Source organism: Brugia malayi (genome assembly GCF_000002995.4).
Source record: "Brugia malayi strain FR3 genome assembly, contig: Bm_v4_Chr3_scaffold_001, whole genome shotgun sequence".
Lineage (NCBI taxonomy): Eukaryota > Metazoa > Nematoda > Chromadorea > Rhabditida > Onchocercidae > Brugia > Brugia malayi.
In genome coordinates, this window is record NW_025062477.1 from 13,041,744 (window position 1) to 13,064,486 (window position 22,743).

The window sequence follows — 22,743 nt, forward strand, 5'->3', positions numbered from 1 at the left end:
TGACATATTATGTTTCAGATCCCTTAACAATTTTGATAACTTCCAGAAGTTTAAGTATTGAAATTGGATGCCTTAGTATCTACTCGCTGGCACTATTCTCTAAACATCAGGTTTACGGGCATACGAACTGCTGTGCATCTCTTCATAAGTCTCCTTTCATCATGCATACATTACGGAGGAATGCAAAGTGACCGGATTAAGGAATCAACTTCGTTTTATTGTGTGAGAGAAAAAACAGTGTACCCTCACAGTATATTCAAGAACTGAACCTATGCAATTTCCCTTAAATGTCAGAAGAAACCAAATCCAAATCTTTCTCCCCCTCTCCAATATATGACTTAATAACCCACCTCTTTACCACTACACTAAAGCAAACGTGAAACGCGACTCGACCAGCAATTCAGCTGGTCACTTTAGCACACTATGGGACTCGAAGCCATCAGAAATCGATGTGATTAGCATTCCTATATTGCAGGGCTTCTCAGATACATTTTTATCTCAACATTGTTGAATTTTACTATTTTGCCTCTCTATAAATATGTACGAAAAGTTCTACAACAGCCAGTGCTATTCACTTTCATATATTTCAGTAATATTGGATGATAATTCGTCACTGTTCCGAACTTTCAGTCAAATTAGTCACTTCTAGCAAGTTAAGGCGTAAAACGGGAACATTTCGGAAGAGGGAAGTTAATGCAAATTGCATCTGCAATGCAACGCCTAGTAAAAGCTGACTGACTATTATCGGGAAAGTTTACACACATTGTATTCATAACATCACAAACTTTTCGCATATAAGAAAGTGAGACGATATAAAACAAAAACTTAAAAAGGTCTTAAACATATTACCAAAAAAGAGACGAATGTAAAGCATAATGTTATAACAATACTTTGTTACTTATTTTATACATCCGATCTTTAACTGATTAGTTCGCTCAAAGCAAAGAGCAACAATTTTATAAATTATTGCAGTTCAATTCTCCAATTTGAAAACATTAGTCTGTAACTGCATACAGTAATAAATTAGTAAGACAAACAACTTAAACAACAGCTGCCTTTGAAATCGTGAAAAACATAAAGATGTCTGTCAAAACCATTTAAAAAAAACATTAAAAAGATACAAACAAACATAAAATGCACAAAGATCACATTCTCACAAGCTATCAACAACTAAAATTTCAGGATTAATTTTTTTCGAAGACTAATGTAATTAAAAGATCTATTTAACCCAAAAAAAAAAAAAAAACCAAAAATATACGTCTGGTTAACGAAAAAAGAGAATCACTTACAATTTCACTAGAATGACTTATCTGTATTTTTCGTAATATCTGAATGTATACGATCAACGGCAAGAGCACGACACAAAAAGGATAACATAGAAGCATCATGAAATTCGCCTGCCTCGACAGATCGTACACCGTGACGTTCCGATGGAAAAATCTGCAATGATAGAAAAACAAGGGAAACAAATTTTTAGTGGGAAAAACATGGTAATATAAAATTAGTGAACTAAAGTTTCAAATTTCCTCAAAATGTTCATGCTTTAATCACCAACTGCGTGAAACTTGTAACTGTAGTGCTGTTTTGTATTTAGCGTTTTCTTCAAATAAAAAATAAATAAACAAACTATTTAATAAAGCAAATATAATCCTATTGCCTATTTTCGCAGTAGTTTCTACGCGATTGACGACTTTCCATTAAAACACTTTTAAAAAATACCTGCAAGCGATGTGGCTTGCCAGCTGCTATTAAGGCCTCAATTAGACGCTCGGTATGAGAAAAGTGTACATTTTCATCGATTAAACCATGAACAATCAGCAAACGATCAACTCTAAAATAAAAATTTTCATTCACCATGTCGAGATTTAAAACGTGAACAGAAGTGATAAATAAAGATTATCAGCAATTGTAACGCTTACACTAACGTAGTGCAAACAAACAGGAAACACTTACTCATTCGGTAATTGGTTAACATAACTTAGTACTGAAGAATCTTTATAAATAGGATCAGATGGCAAGCCCAAGTAACGTTCTGTATAGGCAGTATCATAAAGCCTCCAACATGTAACTGCACCGCCAGCGATCGCTGCCCTGTATACATTCGGATTTTTAGCGAGGCAGAGCAGTGCCAAATAACCGCCGTAAGACCAACCCATTATCGCTACTCGAGTGAGGTCTAGTAAACCACCAGTTCGTTTCGCTACTTCTCTAAGACCTTCTACTTGATCTTCAATTTCCACAGTTCCCTAAACAAAAATAAGTCAGAAAAGAATGAATCCTTAAAAAAAAAGTGAGTTTCAAAGGAAAACTTCATTTCAACTATGAACTCTTCAAGCATTACACAAATTACAGCGTAAAAGATGAAGCTTGAGTTTCATATTATGAATCTTTACTAATCTCTTTTCACTCACCAGCTTATTTTTTAGAGCAGCCTCAAATGAAATACCACGATTCGATGAACCTCGTCCATCAACCATAAGCACTGCATAACCAAGACTAGCAAATTTTCGAAATCCAACCCATCTAAAAATTAACGACATTATAAATTCAATAAAAAGCAATTTGAAAACAAAAATAGAGAGATTAGATTCCTATCAAGTAATAAACCACTAATCTCGCAACCTTGTTTTGAAACAAAGCATTAGCATATTGCTTGAATACTACGAGAAGCTTCGGAAAGAGTTTGAAGTATAAACATTTCTTTATAATTTCGCCCTTTAGGTTTTAGTGTTTTATTATGAGCTTAAGTTTTAAGATGGCAACAAAAGAGAAACGAAACTGACGTGGACCAAGCATTACGAACAAGTTGCACCCCGGGTCCACCGTAAACAAGTTGAATAACCGGATATTGAAGTCCTCTAATTGCTCCAAATGGCTTCAGTAATAGCGCATAGTGTTTTCGTTTAGAATTTTCTGACTGGTATTCGATTAATTCAGGGTAATCCTTGACTGCAACTTTCGGCACACATATATTTTCTAAAATACTTTTTTTAGCAAGAATTTTTATATAAAAATTGTGAATTTAAATTCTTAAAACTAAGAAAATGCCTTGACTTATAAGTTCTTATACATTTAAATAAATAATTGCAATAGTCAAAAAATAAATAAATAAACTGTCAAAGACGAACCGGCAAAAAATAAACAGTCATAAAAGTGGAAAACAAACCAATCCTTTGGCTTAATTCATTAGCAAGACTTTGCTGAGGCAAATAAATAAAATGTTGTAATGTTGCTGTTGGCAACCGATCACCATTTAAGTGATGCAATCGATAGAATACACATCGTGGTGGCATTTGCAGTGAGCTTTCCCAACAAACAAATCCTATTTCCGGATTCAACTGCAATTCACATTCCATCCGCTCGTATCTGAATGGAATTTGAAATGCAATCTCTCAATTTACAAAACAATTTTCAGCCTACAGGCATGAAAATGGCTTTGAAGCTAGACAATTAGATATCACTAGATAATTTAGATAATATCATCTATTCAAAGGAAAGGGTTTAGAAACAGCTATTTTCACACAGCATTGTGAGAGTACGAAATCAGAAACATGCCTATATGAAAGGCCGATACCACTTAAAATCTTCGAGTCTGTCGATGAATCGCTGTAACACACTACACATCTGCAATTACAATATAACTACTAAAACCTTATTTTGAGAACTGTCAAAACATCATACATACTATGATGACTTAGAAATCTTAGTTATCACTTGTACAAGTTTCATTTGAAACATACAAATTGGAGTCAGACGGATGGTGTTTGTTGGCGACAAAGTAAACATGCTTTCTCTTTTCATCAACAAATAAACCGGGTTCTTTTAGAACCGACCAGTCTCCGGCAGTTACTGGTCGAGATGAGCATGTAGCTGTTACATGAGCTAGAATATGCATCAAAACATTTAAAAACACAAAGTATTTAGTAGATAAATTTTCGTTGATAAAATATCGGTTAAAAAAATAATCCTACCCTCATCAAGTTTAGCAGTATAGTGAAATAAATGAGTATAATCATCACGATCACTTGCATGAATAAACTGCAAAATTCCTCCAACTGGAGTTAGAAATCGAGTTAAATTATCCACCTCAAACAATGATACTGACATCAAATGAATAATCAAAATGATCAAATGAAAAATAAAGTAACAATATTTTTATTATCTTCAGAGTATTATACAAATTTATAATAAGTGCTAAGTAATTCCAAAAACTTTACTTACATTGAACCAAATTTCTGACTGTTCTTGCAATAAAGTCACTACTTGCGCACTACTTTGATTATCTCGTGATCCAAACAGATTCAGTGGTATCAAAACTAATGCATACCGATCTTGCAGTCGACTGAGCAGCAAAGCCCAAATTCTTAAAATAATTAAAAATGATTATTACAGAAAGTCTTATGCGCAATTCTGGCAAACAATCTGTTAAAAAACGTCTCTATATGAAAAAAAAAAAAAAAAAAATGAATTCAAAACACCGTGTGGAATGGTTCCAATATGTGGAAAAAAAAATATGCGAAGATAACCAAAAACATACGCGCTTCCATCAGATAACCAACCAACTCGTGCTAGGTACTCATACCAAGGATAAACTGTTTTAAGTTCTACAGCCAGTTTTTCATCAGTGATCTAAAAAAAAATGGGGTATTAGGTAACGAAATGTTAAGAAACTCATTGGAATTTAATGGTTTCATAAAGGAAAAGATTAAATCCCCTAACCAGTCTCAATAAAAAATGTAAATGAATAAACAATAAATTACTTTGTTTCCATCGATAACAATTAACCGCAATGTAGAAACAGCGTTAGCAGTCCCAGCAACGGGATACTTCATTGGTCGTGCAGGCGAGCAGCCTGGTATAGTAAATTGCAAACTAGTAACAGCTGTTTCGTCAACTTGTTCATATAGCAGCATTTTTCGTGGACCAGGTGACCACCACATTCCTGTAAATCGATCCAACTCCTCTTGGGCAATAAACGAAGAACATCCATTTATAATATTATCTCCAGTTGACGATGAATAAATCACTTCCCCTTTCCTTAAAAATTCGAGCATATGCGGATTTTCTAAACTTCTCATAAACTGATAAATTCTTGAACAAATGGAATGGAAAACTGAGGTTTCTGAACAAATGAAAAATATTTATGAAACATACCAATCAATATGCACGTTGGAATTTGCAACAAATGCTACCAGCGTGTTGTCCACCGGACATAATTGTGCGTGCAAAGGACAACCCTTTATACCATTTCCTATTACGCTTTTTTCTTCCTTCTGAAAATTGACTAACATGATATTAGAAAAATAACTAGGAAGCAAACGGTATAAAAGAAATTCAGATTTCATCAAATCCATTTGATTGTATTATTCGAGCACTACTAGGAACGGCAGAAAAGAAATAATCTGAGTACGATACCTGAATACGATACAAACTGGTAGAATCGGAATACAATAGTGTGAATGAAGTAGGATCAAAGTCATATGACGATATGCCAGATGAAACGGTTGTTCTTTGTCTTTCACATAATGCAGCCAATTCAGCAGGTGGTGGCCCACCCTGAAATTAAAAAGTAAAAAAACCTGACTAATAAAATGCTTGAGCTAAGCAAATAAACTGGAAATGTTAATTGATACATTATATTATTTCCAGAAACTAATTTTTGAAGATTTTTAAGTGCTTAAGATACCAATCAATAGCTAATACACTGCGAAGGTTTAAACTATGCATTCCGTTTTCCTTATAATATTTTGAAACAGCATTGTTTCATCATAAACAGTCAAACACTACTCACTAAACTAGATATTTTTGGATTTCCATATCTCAAAAGCTTCTTGTTTGAAATTTTATGATATCATGAATGTGTAACATAAAAATCTATGTCAAGTTAAACCAGAAAATATAAGTTTTTTGAAACTCTCCACTACTGCTGAAGTTTGAGCTCCTATACACAAAAATTGCTTAGACAAGCACAGAATAAAAAACAATGAATACAGAAGCCATATCATTCACAGAAATTATAAATCGCTAAAAGCATTAACATTCAAAGTTGGGAACCCAAAATAAAATTGCTGCACAAACAGGAACTGTGGAACTCACAGCTTTCTGCAATCCATGAGCTTAAAAAATAGTTGTTGCAAATGCATAAATGAGAGGTAATCTTAGGTTCCTTGATATACAAACTTCAAATTTTCGCACATTGAAAAATATACACTTGTTCGCTCTAATTTTACTTTACCCCCACTAATATCAAAATTAGGTGACAAAAAATTTTTACTATTCATAAGACAGAAAACATCTAGTGAAAAAATTTTTCATCTCAACTACGTTAGTTTTTTACTTTAGAAACATTTTAAAAAAAAAAAGCGAAAAAGGCAAAAAACTCCACAGCAGCCGTTAAGTGGAGAAATTCGGCACATAGTTATGCGAAGCATAAGTAATCTGATATCTAGGACTTTTGTATGATGCCTAATTTTAAGAAAGTCAACGTGTGAGGTACATATCTACAATATCTGCAAAAAGTTTCTATCATCGAAATGGACTACATAATTTAAGAATGAAAGCCAACCTTACTAGGTTTCGTGTCTAAATACGGACATAAAGTTAACTTGGCCACTGAGCTAACCAACGGTGAACGGGTTAATGGAGCAGTATAGATGGTTTCTTGAGGAGACTGCCCTGATCCACCTAGTGCGAGCATTCGTTCCGTACCCGAATGATCAATATACAGTGAAAAATGATGCAGCGTCATATTCATTCGTTTCCTGCAAAAATTCTACAGATTGTGCTCCATTCCTTATTGAATTTCAGTTTAAACTGTAAAACAATGCCTCCTTCAGAACTTTAACTTAATATTTCTTCAACATTTCCACAGAATAAACATTTAAATTCATTTGCTATTTTTGCCTTAGAATTGAAAACTTGAGAACTTATATCTACTTTCTTCACTGTTAACAAACTCCTAACTGATAATAAAAAAGAAATGGTAAATATAACTTTGAAATATTCCGCCATAATCGAGCATGTGAAAGCAATTCACTCCAACTCTTTTCTTCCACCAAATATTGTTCATCATGAGGTGGCATCATGCACTATCTATTAGTGTGTGTCCTGAAAGGAAGCAATTGACCTTTTAATTAAAGAATCGCTTAGTAATAAATGACAGAGAGAGAGAGAGAGAGGGAGAGGGAGAAGGAGAAAGAGTAGCAACGATTCCTCGGACATTTCCGGACGACTGCATGCTCACCCACTATCCCAATGAGTCGGAATCACAATGAGGCACGGTTTAAGAACCGCGGCCCGCCTTGTTAAAACTGAATGTTTGAAGTTCGGTTGTCAAGTGAGAAGCATTGGGTAGAGGTATTTTTAAGGTTATGAGGTAGAGCATAGATGCAGTAAGACACTTGCTGATAGGCTTAGACAGCAGTGAATTAGTCGTTCTACAGCCTTTAACTAAGTCGTAGTTACTGGTAATTGTTCAAGTTTTCAGCTTTCATTTCAATCGATGGACTATATGATATGGCGTGCTAAGAGTTTATATTGTATACATTCCATTTGGAACCGACAGCTTTCCTTTTCACTTCTGCCACAAAATGTAAAATTTTTTCTGATTTGTTTGCATCAAACTCTCAGTGAATTAAATGTTGTATATTGCTAGTGTTGATATGTGTGATGTCTTTAAATCGAATACAAGGGGGAGAAAGGAGGAGTACAGTTTACTAATATAATCCAGTTGTTTGGAACCTTTGTATAAAATTGTACTGAACTTAAAAAGTGTATTATCGTATGCTTTTTTCCTGACGAACTAGTTTTCGTAATTATGCTACTCAGAAAATGATATTACCCGCTTGTCTTGGTTTAAAAATTTCTGTGAAACTCTAGACTTTGTAAAATTTATTCCTTTCATAAATTTACACATCCAAAAGAAAGAGAAATTTTTGCAAAAATAAAAACGGTAAAATTACATTTAAATTGTTTGAAATGATTGTAATGGTACAGTACTATTTCACAGGTAGTCATGATTTTTTTAAATTATACCAAATAATGATTTTGTTTAGCTCATAGTTTTACATCAGACAACATCACCTCAAACCATAAGAACTCGCAAATTTTATCGCTCATATCTGGCTGCCGAAGAAGTCTCTAGTACACGGTTGCCCAGCTTTATCAGAGATAAGCTGAAAGCACTTCAGGTATTTTCGTACATCCATATGTTGATCCTCAGATCGAATAACTGAGCATCGAGTTTGAATTATGCTTCTTTTTACATCAAACTCTCAGTGAATTACAGTCTGAAATTATGGAAACCCTTGTGCGAAATGCAGAAAACAGCCCATCATTATTATCGACATGTTTTTCAAGTTCAGCATTCACGAAAACTTTCCAAGAAATGGCCAAATATTATTTTGATCAAGGCGGAAAACTGTTTCGGCCCACCATTTGTTTGTTGATGGCTAGAGCATGCAACCAGTTTGAGCCTAAATCGTTGGTTTTTTTCCATAACTTAACATAATGACAAGCACTGTCAATATTTTATGTTTTATAGCTCCCAACTTCTGATTTCAAATAACATCGTAGACGTTGTTAAGAACTATGTAGCTTTCAAGATCACGTATAGGACCACTTCATGTTCTTTCCTTTTCGTTCATCTTTGAAGTAATGGCCGTGCCATGCGAAACATCGATTTTAAATCTCAAGACTCAAGAGTACATTGATTGTGTTCTTTTCAGGATGTTAGTAGATTCGGGTCGTGATACAGTAACAAGAAATCAGTACAAAATAGCGGTTATATCAGAAATGATACACACTGCATCATTGGTTCATGATGACGTTATCGATAAGGCTGATATAAGGCGGGGAAGTCGAACTATAAATGCACTTTGGGGCAATAAAATGGTAATCAGTTTCTTCGCTGGACAAAACAAGATACCATCACCTTATTATACACGTCATTTTAATGCGAAAGACTTTAGGCTGGAAGAAATAATGTATTTGATATCTGTCGTTATCGCTAAATTGTTTGGGAATTTAAAATTTTGTAAGACGTAAGTATTTTTTGAGAGAAACTTTGATTGAACTCCTACTTAATTTAATATTTTAATATGGGACTCCATTAAAAACATCAATTTATTGTCTTAGGAATAGACTTCAAGCAAAAAAATTGTGGTGATTAGTTACAATTATTGTCGTTAGAATAAAAATATTTTAGGCTGTATTGGTGGGAGATTTCATTCTGGCTCGTGCAACACAGGTGTTATGCAGCATCGGAAGGCCGTCCGTTATTTCGGTGATGGCAACTATCATTGAAGATTTAGTGAAAGGCGAGTTCATGCAAATGAATGATGGGACAGATTTAAATGCTACACAAAGGTTCAATAAATATATGGCCAAGACTTATTCAAAAACAGCATCTCTTTTCGCGAATAGCTGCAAATCAGCTGCAATGCTTTCAGGTCAGTAATGAATCTCTTAAAACTTTGCACCTGAGTTGGCATTGGTTGTTCTGTTAAATTTACCTTATGCATTTGTATGTGACATGACACTGACTAGTACATAAATAATTTTTTAATTTTAAGATGTGTCAGAGGCAGACGAACTTTCCGCATACGAGTACGGGAAATCTTTAGGCATCGCCTTCCAAATGATTGATGACTTGTTGGATTATGTTTCTACATCATCTGTTACGGGAAAACCGACTGCAAATGATTTGAAGCTGGGTAATTCATTTATAATTCGATAATGATCTAGCTATCTAATTTCTCAGTCAAGTTTGTCATTCCAGGACTTGCAACAGCTCCTGTTCTCTTCGCTGCCGAAGAATACCCTGAGCTAAATAAACTGATAACAAGAAGTTTTTCCAAAGAAGGTGATATAGAATTGGCCTGGGAAATTGTTGGTAACAGCACTGGTCTGCAAAAAACACGAACTGCAGCTCGGGAACATGCTGAACATGCCGTTAAAATGGTATTAATAGCATTTTATAAACCTATTTCTCCATAATTTTCCTATCATGCATAACTAATAAAGAATATTTTAAGTAACCTTTATATCATAACCTAAAAAGTTCTTGATACTTTCAGGTCCGTAATTTCCCAAACGGTGATGGAGTGCGCGATCATTTGATACAAATAGCTTTATCACAAACCGAAAGAAATAGGTAGTCACGAAAATATTAGTGTTCATGTTTTCTTAACATAAGTTGCAAGGTTTTTGACAAATTTTTTTCGGTATCCTACTTAGTTTCTAAACAAGGTAGTAAATTTATCAGAGGAAACGTTTGCGATCTTTTTTAAAAATATGATGTAACACTGCCGTACGAACTAATCGTAAAATTCTTCGCTTATATTTAAGTTTGTTGTTTCCTATATGTTGTTTACATTGTCAGTCAAAGTTTCTTACCTTAATATTTATTTCGTAGATATCAAAATTTATCAAAGTTTGAAATTAGCAGTACTAAAATCCGAAATTTTATTGAAACATAAAATATGGAAAGCGCATCATTCGCATACAAAATGATGAGTTTTCCGAAAGTTTTTCAAGAATAGTACTGCGTGCCAGTTTTCTCAACGTTCTGCTCATTTAACTTTTTCACTTCATCTATCGTAGCTACAGTTTAATGTCTCTTAGGAATTATATAATTTTTCGAATTCAATTCTTAGTGCCTTTCAAGAGATTTGATCTGAAGGTAGAGTTTTTTGACGGCTTTATTTTTACTTTTTCCCTATGTTAAATTACGTTAAATTAGGTGGAATTCATATTGTTTTGTCAATAACAGTATAGAAATATTTTAATATACTCATTAACCACGATCTGCTGAAGGCACTGCATTTCAAATTTATGAAATATTATTTCGCTGTTTTGAAAGAGCATTGGGACTCCTTTGAATTTTTGACCTCTAATTTTATCATGGGAATCTCACTGGACTTTGAATTCCATAGTGAATGATGAGCTAAGGGTTAAAAAAAAAAAAGCATTAGACAGACTTTTCTCTAGTTTGTGCCGTCTTTATTCAATTTTTGGTTAGTATCAATTTTGTATGTTTCGAAATGGTTGTTTTTTCACATTTTGCTTACTTTAGATAACCTTTCGGTTTGTTTCCAGGAAGTCTTTCTCTGTTATATTGTTAATAACAGTAAGATGAAAAAAAAAAAAAGATATGAATGGTAACAAAACATTTCGTTTATACAGTATGTGGGGGGAAAATTTATTTACAGCTAAAATCTTGTAACTAGTAATGTGAGCCTTTTAACAGCATTTAGTTCAATCTGAGCTCGTAACTGGCAACAAGCATTTCGAAGTGAAACTATTTCGGACAACAAATTATCTCGTTCCTTTTCTTCTTTTAAGCATTCATCCCTCCAGTATTCCTCCCCATACTCGTCGTCGATGTTTTTTAAAGTTTCGAAACTTTTGTTCTTAAAATGAATTATTAAGAAAAAATACTAACATCATAATTGTAATAACTCTAATGTATTTAAAAATGTTCAACTCAATATGCTATCTATTATATATATATATTTCATTTAGGAAGAGGTTTTTTGCAAATCTTTTAATGTATGAATTTGGAAAGCATCAGTATAAGCTTTCATCAAACTACATTCTGAATTTGCGAATTCCAGTAAAAAAAAAAATTTCCGAATATTTGAAAGTACAGTTGCCTAGTGATAAGAAAAGAATTGCATATATTCCATATCACCACATATATGAAAGAGCATTACCAACGCTACCGGGAATTCAAACAGTTACATTCTCAACAAAAAATTATTTAAATACTCAGGTGAATTTTCAACTTATATAACTGCAGAATCTATCAAAATGAGCATACATTGTTTCTGACTGTTCGTGTTTCTTAACCAACAAGTGTCGAAGTAGAAATGACCTCGGGCTACCAAGAAAAAAATCTTACTTCCATGGCATTTAAACATTGGTCCAGCGCGATTATTTCTAATTTATGACGAGCGATGTCCTCGCGTAGAGCTGTACAAGCGGCTAGTAATTGCTTCTCTTCAAACATTTCCAATGTTGGAGTTGGACCATCATTTTTTCGTGTTTTGATTTTTCCCGAATTTTCCATACGTATACTTTTGAGCTGAAATGTTATAGGTGGGAAGTATATTTGTTAGATGCGACATTTAAAAATAATGGATAGCTAGTGATAGTTGCATAAGCTGATATGTTTGTTCGAAATAGCAAGGAACTCAAAAGCTCAGAATAACTTGCATATATATATGCAAGTTATTCTGCATATATGACCTCTGCAAGTTATTCTGCATATATGACCTGCTTCAATTCAAAACTTCGTGATAAAAGCATTTGACATGGTTAGACTGATTGCTGTAAAAAGAAAAGATTCTGAGGAAGCATATTTGAGTTTTTGGAGAAATAAAACAAAACATTTACTTTTCTGCTAAGCATTGTGATTGCAGTCTGTACATCCCACAACTCTTCTTCTGTTTGTTTCGTTGGTAAATTTAATTCTCGAAGCTCTTCTATCTGTAAGTTTTAAAAATACTACAATAAAGTGGGTGTCAAGAAAGTGATGAATTTCTGGCCAAAAAAGCAATGAGCTAAAAAAAGATATGAGCTTTTTGAAGTGTTGAAATAGTTTGATTATGATTAAACTTTTTGACTGTAAAATATGCAATCTAAAATTTTTTTACACAGGTTAAAACAAAAAAGAAAAGATACAAAAATTTAAAATATGCATATTGCTTAGGATGGAAAAACGTATCTGCATTTGATAGATGTAATTTTCATGAAAAATATTATCACGTATATTTCCAGTTTTTGTTAATAAAGAAATGTCGCTAATAAAAGCTTACTTGTAGATGAAGCTGCTGCAGACGACTTCGTTGCTTCCGTTCCTCACCACGAAGCCCTTCCTCGGAATCCGACAAATCTCCTTCGCATATAATCTTTGGTGATTTTGGTGCCACATATCTTAAAGTAATATTTTCTTGCAATGGACATGCCAATATGTACATTCAATTCTTAATTAACTTAAAAGCAGCACTCGCTTCATTTCCGAATGAATTTCTCTTCAATGAAAATAATATTCTCGACTTCATGCACACTGGAATTGAGAGGAAGAGCTCAGCAGTGTTATTTGAAAAAAGTACCGAGATAGCCAGAAATTTTTTAAACATGATTAATTGATCTGAATTTGAGAATTAAAGAATAGGACGTAGATCATTTTAAAACCGGCAAGCCATAAATAATAAGTCTCATTCAAATTTTAATATGGTACACATTTAGGACACTGAATTTTTTTAAGTTAAAAGAATAGTTAGGCATCTAAATCTAAAAAACGATAAATCTAAAAATACTAAAAACGATAAACATATCTTATAGGTCGTTATCATGTTGCAAAGTAACAAATCAATAATTACAATATGTTTAAATGAAATCGAATTATGCATAAATGGTGCATATTTTAGGATCATTATTCATAATTTTATCTCTTACTTACATAACAAATTACTTTTAATGTCTTATATGCTGTATAAAATTTAATGAACAAACTGCTGCATAGGATTGTGAAGATAAAAAAGAAACTCGAATCCTAAATTACGATGACGGGTAGAAAAATTAAATTGAAATTGACGAAAATATCGACATGTAGATCAGCGCAAGGAAAGGGGTGAAGGGGTATGACAAAGAAAACCAGAATAATGGTAGCAATGGCAGTACTAGTAGTAAGAACCTCCCTTATACGAGAAAATCTATTATATTTTCTTTAGAAAGATCACATTTTGGGTCGTTTGGTGACTGATACAATATACCATTATCATCTTCAATTTCATCACTATCAAACAACCTCTTCAACGATGACCATTCCACTGACATCAATAACCAGAAACGAAGTCAACAATCCCAAATCAACTTCAGAAACTACAAAAAGGATATCCTATGAATTATTTCCGGCCAACATACTTCACTATCACGAAAGATTCACAAAATTTCTACTTCAACTATTAATTTTTCCCTTTTTTGATACTCCATCTTTGAAATTATTTCTAAACATCACAAAAATTCAACCATGCAAAGCGAGAATTTATCGTTCGGTAGTTATCAAATTCCACATGAAACAAATGCAAATTCAAGATATCTTGATTTATTCGTACTTGCTGTTCACTTTGTTGCTAGTATTTGTAGTGGAAGCGCAGCAACCTGATTTACTCTCCGGCTGTCCTGCTCTTAGCGCAATAGCAAATGTTGATTCTTATAACGGAAGTTTTTGCTTCTGTAATGTTCGGGATAGTGGTCACGTACATATCAATTGTTTGTACAGTTCTACTCTGGAACAATTCAAAAAAGCACTTCTTGCTGTTAGTGCTGCAAAAAAAACCGTCCAACAGGTTCGTTTTTTCTTCAAATCGGAAAAACAAACAGGACTATCAGATAGTTCACCCTGAAAAAGTTTAAATTTTCTGAACCATATTTTTAATCATAACTATCATTTCCCAATTTTAAGACTATATAAGAACTGAAAACTATTGTCAGTTTATAAGTTTGGCAATTTAAAACAAAATTTGATAAGATTTATAGTTCCAATCCAACTATGCTGTAGTTATTTACAGATAATAATTCCTCCACTTCTTTCTATCATTCAACCAAATCATGAATTTTGAAGGTGACATTAAGCCGTGTTAAATTTGACGCTGGTGTACTACCTGGAAAAATTTTCGATAATCCTTATGCACCTATACAAATCATATCCATCGGTTAGCTTATAATTAACAAATTCATTACTTCCTCTATGATTTCCTTATCTGGCATCCAACTACTTTTAAATACACAAGTTTGAATCAATTTTCATATACTTTATTTTGAATTTCAGATAAATGTGCTGAACGCACTCCCTTGAACATTCATGAGGATTCATTCCACGGTCTAGCTGAGCACTTGCAAGAACTTTACATTACCAACTGTAACCTAGAGCAATTTCCACAAAAAGCAATTCAAAACTTAACGAAATTGAGAGTTTTATCATTGGCCTACAACAAGTTAACTAATCTGGTTAGAACGGATTTCCAAACATTACAACATGTGAGTCCTATTAGCAAATTTTTAAGCCTAAAGGTTGCTTTCCGAAATAAACTGCTCTTGAAGAATCTATCTTTTCATTTTAGAACCTTACGAAAATAAAAAATGTTGCCTTTTAATTTAAATTGTTTTTTAGTAGTGATTCTTAATTCATACAACTATTCCAAAGGCTTCAATGGAGATAAATTCAATCCTTTTTTCATCATGTTTAAACGTCATTTTTAGGTGGAAATCTTGAATCTCGAAGGAAATTTTATATCGTCCTTAGAAAATGGGACACTATCGGTACTTCGCAATTCCTTAAAACAGCTTAGTATCGGAAATCACAATTCTCTCAACGATATCTTCGACGAAATCTCACAGCTCAAAGAACTCGAAGTAGGAATTAAATCGTATGAAAATTTAAATGCTTTAGAAAATTTCAAGGGAACGTTTAAAAGAAATATGAAGAGAATTTATATTGCACGGCCTTTTTTTAACCTTAAAATGCGACCCAAAAAATCATCAGATAACAGGTGTGCTTACAAGCCGAAATCGATATACCAGGTTCTAGATATGGGTCGAGCCGATGGTATCACTAATATAACAGATGGAACATTTGGAGAACTGAACAAATTGGAAAAGCTATTACTACCCGAATGTAGTCTAACAGTTATCCACAAGAACACATTCCAAGGTCTTACGAAACTGACAGAGGTAAATGCAGTTTTGATTTGATGAAAGAAAGGTATGAAGAGATGAAGATACATGAAATTAAAGGAGTGAAAGAGAAGTGAATGAATGATTGACAATGATTTAATATACAAATGGTGATGAAAATTTATAGCTCGATTTACGAATCAATTTACTAAATGAAGTGGAATGTGGAAGTTTTGTTTGGACACCAAGTCTACAACGCTTATCACTTGCCGGAAACTATCTAAATGAAAGTTTAGCTTGCTGGTGGGATGGACTAGAACATTTGAAAGAACTCGATCTTGGATGGAATGAGTTTTCATTTCTGGAAAAAAATGCTTTCTACAAACTTGGTCCAACACTTAACTTCCTAAATCTTCGTCACAATAAGCGATTAATGCACGCAAGTTTTAAATCATGGAAGAAAATAAAGTCTAAGTTTTAGATAAACAAGTTTCACTTAATCAAGTGGTACTAATTTGAAAGCATTATTTTAAAAAAGCTGTATGATTTGCCTTCTTTAGTCAGTTTCCGCAAATAAATAGAATTTTGAAGATCGATGAAAATGCTTTCAACGGACTCAGTAATCTCCATCGCTTAAATATGAGTGAAATAAGCATCACAGAATTTAGTAAAATCCTCAAACACCTTTCTTCACTACAGGTAAGCGATCTGAAACTATTTCAGCTGAATTCAAATTATTCAGATTCTGAACAAAAATAAACGGTCTAATTTATTCAAACATTTTAGTTGAGCTTAGATATTCGAAAGGCTAGTGAAATCCAAATCTTGAGATGGTAAGTGAATAAAAGTTTTAAATGAAAGTTAAACCTAAATAAATCCAAGAGGATGAATTCCCTTAATTTTCGAATTTTTTCAAATATAAAGAAAAAATTAAAGGAACTGGACTTGAGCAACGGGAAACTGCAGCAGATCGATGAAAGCGATTTGGAAGCTCAAAATGAAAGGTTGGAAGGACTAATATTACGCAATAACCAACTGACAACATTACCACGAAGTGTACTAGAAAATATGAAAAATTTACGTTTGCTGGACTTATCAAACAACAATTGGCTGTGTGATGAAAATATGGAATCACGTATGCTCTTTTAAATTCTCAATTTCACAGAGCTAACAAAAATGATAAATTTGTTGAAACAGAATCAAAATAAATCAGGGTGAAATAAGTTCAATTTTTAATTAAATATATTTTGGTAGAACTGCTAAAGACGAAGAGTAACAAAAGCTAAAAAATTATAGAACGAACACTGTCAAGGAATTTCTTATAATCTTTTGTCTAACAAATAATACCTAATTTCAGTTGTAGAAGAGATCGAATTGAAGTACAAAGAAGCAGTTTTGCTAGACCAAAATTTCATATTACTGCACGCTAACGAAACAAACTGTAATCGTCCGAAAAGTTTACAAGGACAAGCAATAATGAATGTAATTAAAGATTCATTCAAGATGTATAATTCAAGCAATGATGCCATCTATTCAACGATATCAACAATGCCAACAGTGGATAACGATCTAAAACTAGAAGATATTAGTACAGGCCTTCTCAATAAATTTCTAGCCGTAAGTTGAGACATGCTTTAATTTTTCCGCAGTAGAAATTATTGTTGTTATAACAACCTATACAAACTAATAAAGTAGCGATTAAATAAAAAAATGACGCAGTTATTTCAAAAAAAATAAAGGATTCATTACAACTCTCGTTTGAATACTTCAAATCTATACTTCTCATCTTTCCTCAAAAAAGCTATAGATTTTGTATGACACACACATAAATCCTTAATTCATTCCAGAAAGATGGTTTAATTGGTGATGAAAATGCAAAATCCGAGCATCATCAAAATACATCCTCTATTGTACATGCCCTATACCACTTGGATATGAAAACTGAATTAGTCAGCGAACAAACCAAAACCAATCCCGCACCAATAATTGCTGTTGTTATTACGTTGACGATCATCTCCACTGCTATCATCGTTGCTGTCATCAGACATTTAAGGGTGAGTGTTTTTTTTTTTTTTTTTTATATCATAAAATATTAGAAACCCACATGTTTAGGAAGCACACAAAACTAGAATCAACTAGCGAATACCATTTACTTTCAAATTAAACTACTTATCAAGAGTGTCTCAATTCTTATTAACACAAGTAACGCGATTCTAACAGAAAGTTGTAACCCGAAATATAGAAAAGCTTTACAGAAACAGAAAAGTAGAATGGGGAAGCGAACTACTTTTGAAATGCGTGATAAAGTGTAAGTATTTATAATCCCATTAAAATTAAACCTCAAAAATCGAAAACTTTTTTAGGAATTAAGTTTTGGAATATTTGTGGTTTTGAAATATAAAACTTTTTTAGGAAGTAAAATTTTTGAAAGAAATATAAGAAATGAGTTGAAGATAAAAATTTTTACATCAGAAATCTGTCAGGTAACTGCTACATTTTTATTTCAGAGTAACAAATGATGCAAAACTGAAAGAGCATTCGAATTTGCATGAAGTGATCAAAGATAATGTCTGAAATCAAGAGAACTTACTGTTTAATTTGAACATCTTTGAATAGATATACCATCTGAAATGTAATGCAAGTAATATTATTATTCAAAGCAAAAAAAGTTTTATAAAAAAAAGGAAAACTTTGATCAATACACACACACAAGGAAAAGAGAATTGGTAATGGACTAAAGGTTATATATTTTGTACTATGTTGCTCTGTAGTGGTATATTTGTTCATAGTTTATAATACCACTTAAACAACCCCTCACACGTCAACCGGTGTAGAAAAATATAAATCAACGATTAATTGCAAATTTTGATACAGATGAAGCAATTTTAAGAAATGCAATTCCCTCCAAATGATAACTTACAGAAGGAGAATGATATTTCATTAGAATGACATCGGAAGCGTTAAGCAGGAATATTCGAACAACAGCTTGTGATACATTGAGCGTGGCTTGCAGGATCAAACCAAGTGCAGCCATACCCATTTTATTTTTGCCACTATTTTGCAGTATCATTTGAGAATGTATGAATATATATGCTAATAACATATAATTTTCTTCTGGTAGCGAAATCAGTTGTGCTTTCAACATATCTGCTACCAAACAGCGACATGGTGACAACGTTCCGCATGGACAATCTGAAATATATAAAATTTGAAGCTTAAATACAAAAGCAATAAAAGGAAAATTGTCGAAAAATAAAAAAGGAAAAAACTATAACGGTAGGTTGAAAGCATAACATACTTGAAGCAATTTTTTCAAATACTGGTCGTTTTTCATTAGTTAGGATATGCTCAGGAAGCTGTCGCAGAAATCTTTTCAGTAACCCCGAGGCATCGTGTACATCTTTTAGCTCAATGGAATGTCTCGAATTTACTGCTTCTTCAAGTTTATCCAAATTTGCTTTTGGCGCAGAAATCCGATGAATTCCTTCGACACACAGTCCTCAATAAGGTCTATGTATTTATAACCGCACAAAATTAGCTTACAGGACTTCACTTTTGTAGTTGTTAAAACTTACAAAAACCCTAAATAACTGTTTGCAATGTTGATATTTAATTATGCAATTAAAATGTCAAACGATGAAGAATAATGGTACCTTTTTCATTAATGTAATCGATGCACTGCCTTACAACAACTGGTAGTGGAATTCCATCATGAGAACCCATTCGTAAGACAGCCAAAGAAAGCGGTACAGCGAAAATTGCATGTTCTCCTAAATGTGAAAAAATGGAATCATTTCAAGCTTTCTGTAAACATCCTAAATAACGGGTAAAATTGAAGGTAACTCCGTTTTCAATAGCTGTTACAAATATGATTTTAAGGAATGAATTCGGAGAAAACCTGAAGCATTACTTAATCAAGTCAATCAAAAGTGTTTTTTAATGTAAACATCATTTTAAAGCTTTATTTCTAATAAATGAAACCATATAAACAATACCTGTAAACGGAGACACAAACGGGACCTCTTTCGTAACATGCTGTCCCTTTTTATTCTTTTTATTTTTTGACTTCCTGTTGAATACAATTCCTTTCTTAGACTGTTCCTTTGTTCTAAAAAGAAATCAGTAAACCCAGCACAAACCTAGAAATGTTAACCTCAATTCACCGAAAAAAAGAAATAAAATTTTACATAAAATGTTATGAAAGCTATTTTTCACTTGACGGATTTACAACCGGAATATGTAAATTAAAGATGTACTCTAATGGACGATAATCTTCACGCTTAGCTTTAGTCCTCTTTTTTTCCATATTCTCGCTGCTCGTTACCTGCAACAGGAACTTACAGATCAGATCAATAACATTCAACAGACAGATTTACACTTCCAGCATTAGGATCCTTAATCAAGTCTACATATGAAAAGTCACTCTTAACTACAAGATAATATATCCTAATTTGAGAGGACTAGTACTTACAGACTTCCTTAAAATTTGTTTTGAATTTGTTATATTCTCTTTAAAAGATTCTAAACTTTTTTTCTGAAGAATAGGGTGGTGAAAAATAATTTTAAATCACTCGAAATAATCATCAGCGTTGATTAAGAATTGGATCAAATTCGCATCGGCCACGATTTAACTACATACAACCAGTAATAGGGATGAATAAGGAGAATAAGCGTTTTCTGCATCAAAACTTCTATTAAAGTTAATTCTGAAAACTTTTATTAAAACACGTGAAAATTTGTATATGAATATACAGTAAATTATAAATTACGCTGAATAAAAATAGATCACAATTTAAAAATGATCATAAAAATTAAAGCAGAGACCGATATCCACCTAATGCATCTCACATCTCACACATTTATAGATAGATATCTTTCATAGCGCTGAAATTTTCAAAAAAAGAGTTTCAAAAATAAAATTTCAAAGATTGAAACTGAAAGATCATTTTCCAAACATATTTTAAATGACTGAAACCCATGAAACAAACAAGTCAAGTGACAATGATAACTATAAAAAATTGATAACATAAAATTCCTATCCAAACAAACTAAGCAGTGACAGAAACTAACTTAAGAGCAATGTTGAAAACAAAGAACAATAAAAATTGCAATTCATAAAGATAACATTCCTCAATAATTTCATTTTTTTAAGATTGCAAGTGCTTTCATTAAACTTTCGATAGCCGTCTTAGAATCTTCATAACTCAGTGCACTTACGGCATATTTTGCATACTTCTGAGCTTCCATGTAATCATCCAAGGTTAATCTCCCACTATTCTCACACATTTCTGGCGATGAGTCCTTGGCATCTGAGATGTGTAAGTTTTCACAAGTTTCCAGCACTGAGGCTGAGTCAGAAATTAAATGTGAAGAAGCGATAGGATTTAGCACACTGTTAGGCGGAACGGGTCCATCCATAGTTGACTGAGGCTCTTCTCTCGTTTCAGCTACAAGATATTAATTTCAAGAAAATTTGGACTATTCTACTAAATATTTAGAAAGTTGCTAGAAAAAAAAATAGGTTACATTAGTTTCATCAGAGTCTCAAAATATTGGTAGAAATAAGAGATCATGACGAAAATAAAGCATACTTCGAGGGATTCTCATATTAAAGTCGTTTAGGTCATCGTTATGACTGCCAGCTGATCCAGGTTTCGGAGTCTCTCCATTTTTCATACAACTGTGTATATATGTAGCCTGAAATATGCTCCTGACTTGAAAATTAAAATTTTTCCTGGAATAAAATTTTGAACGAAACTGCATAAGCCAGCTAATATTTAATAATATATGCAACAAAACTCAGAAATCGGACCAAGAGAATACACTGAATGAACATTAAGTGAAGTGGAGATAAAAACGTAGAATTAAAAAAAAAAAAACTGTACTACAACCTTCCACTTAGCGTACTTTCTCGTTGAAATAAGATTTTCATCCAATTCTCCAAAAAGGGACAAGACATCGATTAAGTGCCCAGCCGTATAGAAAGCCCTAATAACACCTCTGAAAATTATGGACAAAACAGAAATATTACAAAATACACAAGAAATCTATGAAATAAGATTTTCATCCAATTCTCCAAAAAGGGACAAGACATCGATTAAGTGCCCAGCCGTATAGAAAGCCCTAATAACACCTCTGAAAATTATGGACAAAACAGAAATATTACAAAATACACAAGAAATCTATTTGTTTTATAAAAGAAAAAAAATTAAATGTATGAAAAATTAAGTATACAAAACCTCTCGAGAGGTGAGAAAAAAAAAAAAAAAAAAAAGGAGAAACAGATAGAGTCTTTCTAACGTACTGATTTATGAAGGCTGCATCTTTTCGCAACTCAGATTCTTAACTAACCACTCTCAACCAAATAGAAAAAACTTCAAAATCGTTACATCGAGATCTGCGAAATTCTATACAAAATTACTTCGTAAAATTCGACTGGCGATCATTTTTGTCGGCATAATCGAACAGCTTCATTGCAAAATTTTCGATGTGAGCTTGGGCTACCAAATCTTGCGTGAGCGCTTCTTCTCCTCCCAATTTCTTCTTCATCTGTAGCTACTAGATTATTAAATTATCTCTTTAAAAATCCGTGTAAATTGAAAGCAAAACATTTCATAAAAAATTTACATCTTCCAATATTGAAAGTAATGACGTAAGATATTGCAGAGCTTCTGGAGACTTCTTGCCTATATCCATCCCACTTTGTACTGCATAAAACAGACCTAAATGGTGGAACTTTTCATTTATTAAATCCAAATCTTCACATAAGTAAAACATAATAATTACAAATCTAAGATTCCTGCAATAAAGTTCTTGTTCATATCCCCAAAAGGACATGAAACTTACACCAATAATGGACGATCGGATCACGATCTGCATTTTCCGCACCTATTTTTACATAATGTGCAATTGAACGTAAAGATTGCGGAATTTGCAACGCAGAAGTTATACTTTCCGACATGCGAACAACACGTTCGACACGCGAACAGTATTTTTACAGCAACCAATTTAGTTTTTGATTCGCACACCTAAAATTTATATAAAGTGAAGGTCGGATCTGTG

General features: G+C 32.9%; 6 protein-coding genes across 11 annotated transcripts; 2 read left to right on the forward strand and 4 right to left on the reverse strand.

The window, feature by feature from the left end:
- Positions 1 to 1,296: 1,296 nt before the first annotated feature.
- Positions 1,297 to 7,085, reverse strand: Bma-dpf-3 (prolyl oligopeptidase family protein; the record flags this gene model as incomplete). Of its 2 annotated transcripts, XM_043081008.1 has the most annotated exons (16): positions 1,297 to 1,440; positions 1,720 to 1,831; positions 1,954 to 2,246; positions 2,412 to 2,523; positions 2,784 to 2,976; positions 3,167 to 3,366; positions 3,556 to 3,624; positions 3,741 to 3,882; positions 3,972 to 4,086; positions 4,222 to 4,363; positions 4,538 to 4,629; positions 4,761 to 5,037; positions 5,155 to 5,273; positions 5,416 to 5,556; positions 6,566 to 6,761; positions 6,994 to 7,085. In XM_043081008.1, 16 exons carry the CDS (start codon positions 7,083 to 7,085, stop codon positions 1,297 to 1,299), a joined length of 2,439 nt encoding a protein of 812 aa, XP_042936942.1. The 2 variants fall into 2 exon arrangements, with proteins under 2 accessions (XP_042936942.1, XP_042936943.1); XM_043081009.1 differs by lacking the exon at positions 6,994 to 7,085 and having other exon boundaries at positions 6,566 to 6,754.
- A 416-nt stretch (positions 7,086 to 7,501) lies between these two features.
- Bma-coq-1 lies at positions 7,502 to 10,157 on the forward strand (the record flags this gene model as incomplete). Of its 2 annotated transcripts, XM_043081010.1 has the most annotated exons (8): positions 7,502 to 7,591; positions 8,055 to 8,189; positions 8,288 to 8,481; positions 8,727 to 8,892; positions 9,206 to 9,449; positions 9,573 to 9,713; positions 9,779 to 9,960; positions 10,077 to 10,157. In XM_043081010.1, the coding sequence occupies 8 exons, from the start codon at positions 7,502 to 7,504 to the stop codon at positions 10,155 to 10,157; spliced, it is 1,233 nt and encodes a 410-aa protein (XP_042936944.1). The 2 variants fall into 2 exon arrangements, with proteins under 2 accessions (XP_042936944.1, XP_001898591.2); XM_001898556.2 differs by lacking the exons at positions 7,502 to 7,591; positions 8,055 to 8,189 and having other exon boundaries at positions 8,297 to 8,481.
- A 1,053-nt stretch (positions 10,158 to 11,210) lies between these two features.
- Positions 11,211 to 12,980, reverse strand: Bm9453 (Rlip, putative; the record flags this gene model as incomplete). 2 transcript variants are annotated; one of them, XM_043081011.1, is made up of 4 exons in its annotated part: positions 11,211 to 11,411; positions 11,903 to 12,085; positions 12,397 to 12,489; positions 12,819 to 12,980. In XM_043081011.1, the coding sequence occupies 4 exons, from the start codon at positions 12,978 to 12,980 to the stop codon at positions 11,211 to 11,213; spliced, it is 639 nt and encodes a 212-aa protein (XP_042936945.1). The 2 variants fall into 2 exon arrangements, with proteins under 2 accessions (XP_042936945.1, XP_042936946.1); XM_043081012.1 differs by lacking the exon at positions 12,819 to 12,980 and having other exon boundaries at positions 12,397 to 12,411.
- A 1,098-nt stretch (positions 12,981 to 14,078) lies between these two features.
- Positions 14,079 to 18,255, forward strand: Bma-lron-9 (Leucine Rich Repeat family protein; the record flags this gene model as incomplete). Its single annotated transcript, XM_043081013.1, has 12 exons — positions 14,079 to 14,354; positions 14,630 to 14,720; positions 14,837 to 15,045; positions 15,268 to 15,420; positions 15,589 to 15,738; positions 15,869 to 16,120; positions 16,273 to 16,380; positions 16,618 to 16,816; positions 17,039 to 17,298; positions 17,529 to 17,735; positions 17,937 to 17,989; positions 18,189 to 18,255. The coding sequence occupies 12 exons, from the start codon at positions 14,079 to 14,081 to the stop codon at positions 18,253 to 18,255; spliced, it is 2,025 nt and encodes a 674-aa protein (XP_042936947.1).
- A 12-nt stretch (positions 18,256 to 18,267) lies between these two features.
- On the reverse strand, positions 18,268 to 20,265 carry Bma-rlbp-1.2 (RhoGAP domain containing protein; the record flags this gene model as incomplete). Of its 2 annotated transcripts, XM_043081014.1 has the most annotated exons (7): positions 18,268 to 18,306; positions 18,602 to 18,873; positions 18,980 to 19,180; positions 19,335 to 19,451; positions 19,677 to 19,789; positions 19,938 to 20,005; positions 20,209 to 20,265. In XM_043081014.1, 7 exons carry the CDS (start codon positions 20,263 to 20,265, stop codon positions 18,268 to 18,270), a joined length of 867 nt encoding a protein of 288 aa, XP_042936948.1. The 2 variants fall into 2 exon arrangements, with proteins under 2 accessions (XP_042936948.1, XP_042936949.1); XM_043081015.1 differs by lacking the exon at positions 20,209 to 20,265 and having other exon boundaries at positions 19,938 to 19,987.
- A 555-nt stretch (positions 20,266 to 20,820) lies between these two features.
- Positions 20,821 to 22,642, reverse strand: Bm5969 (RhoGAP domain containing protein; the record flags this gene model as incomplete). 2 transcript variants are annotated; one of them, XM_043081016.1, is made up of 6 exons in its annotated part: positions 20,821 to 21,128; positions 21,273 to 21,378; positions 21,573 to 21,681; positions 22,103 to 22,230; positions 22,309 to 22,403; positions 22,528 to 22,642. In XM_043081016.1, 6 exons carry the CDS (start codon positions 22,640 to 22,642, stop codon positions 20,821 to 20,823), a joined length of 861 nt encoding a protein of 286 aa, XP_042936950.1. The 2 variants fall into 2 exon arrangements, with proteins under 2 accessions (XP_042936950.1, XP_001898594.2); XM_001898559.2 differs by lacking the exons at positions 20,821 to 21,128; positions 21,273 to 21,378; positions 21,573 to 21,681 and adding an exon at positions 21,729 to 21,816.
- Between the last annotated feature and the right edge of the window lie 101 nt (positions 22,643 to 22,743).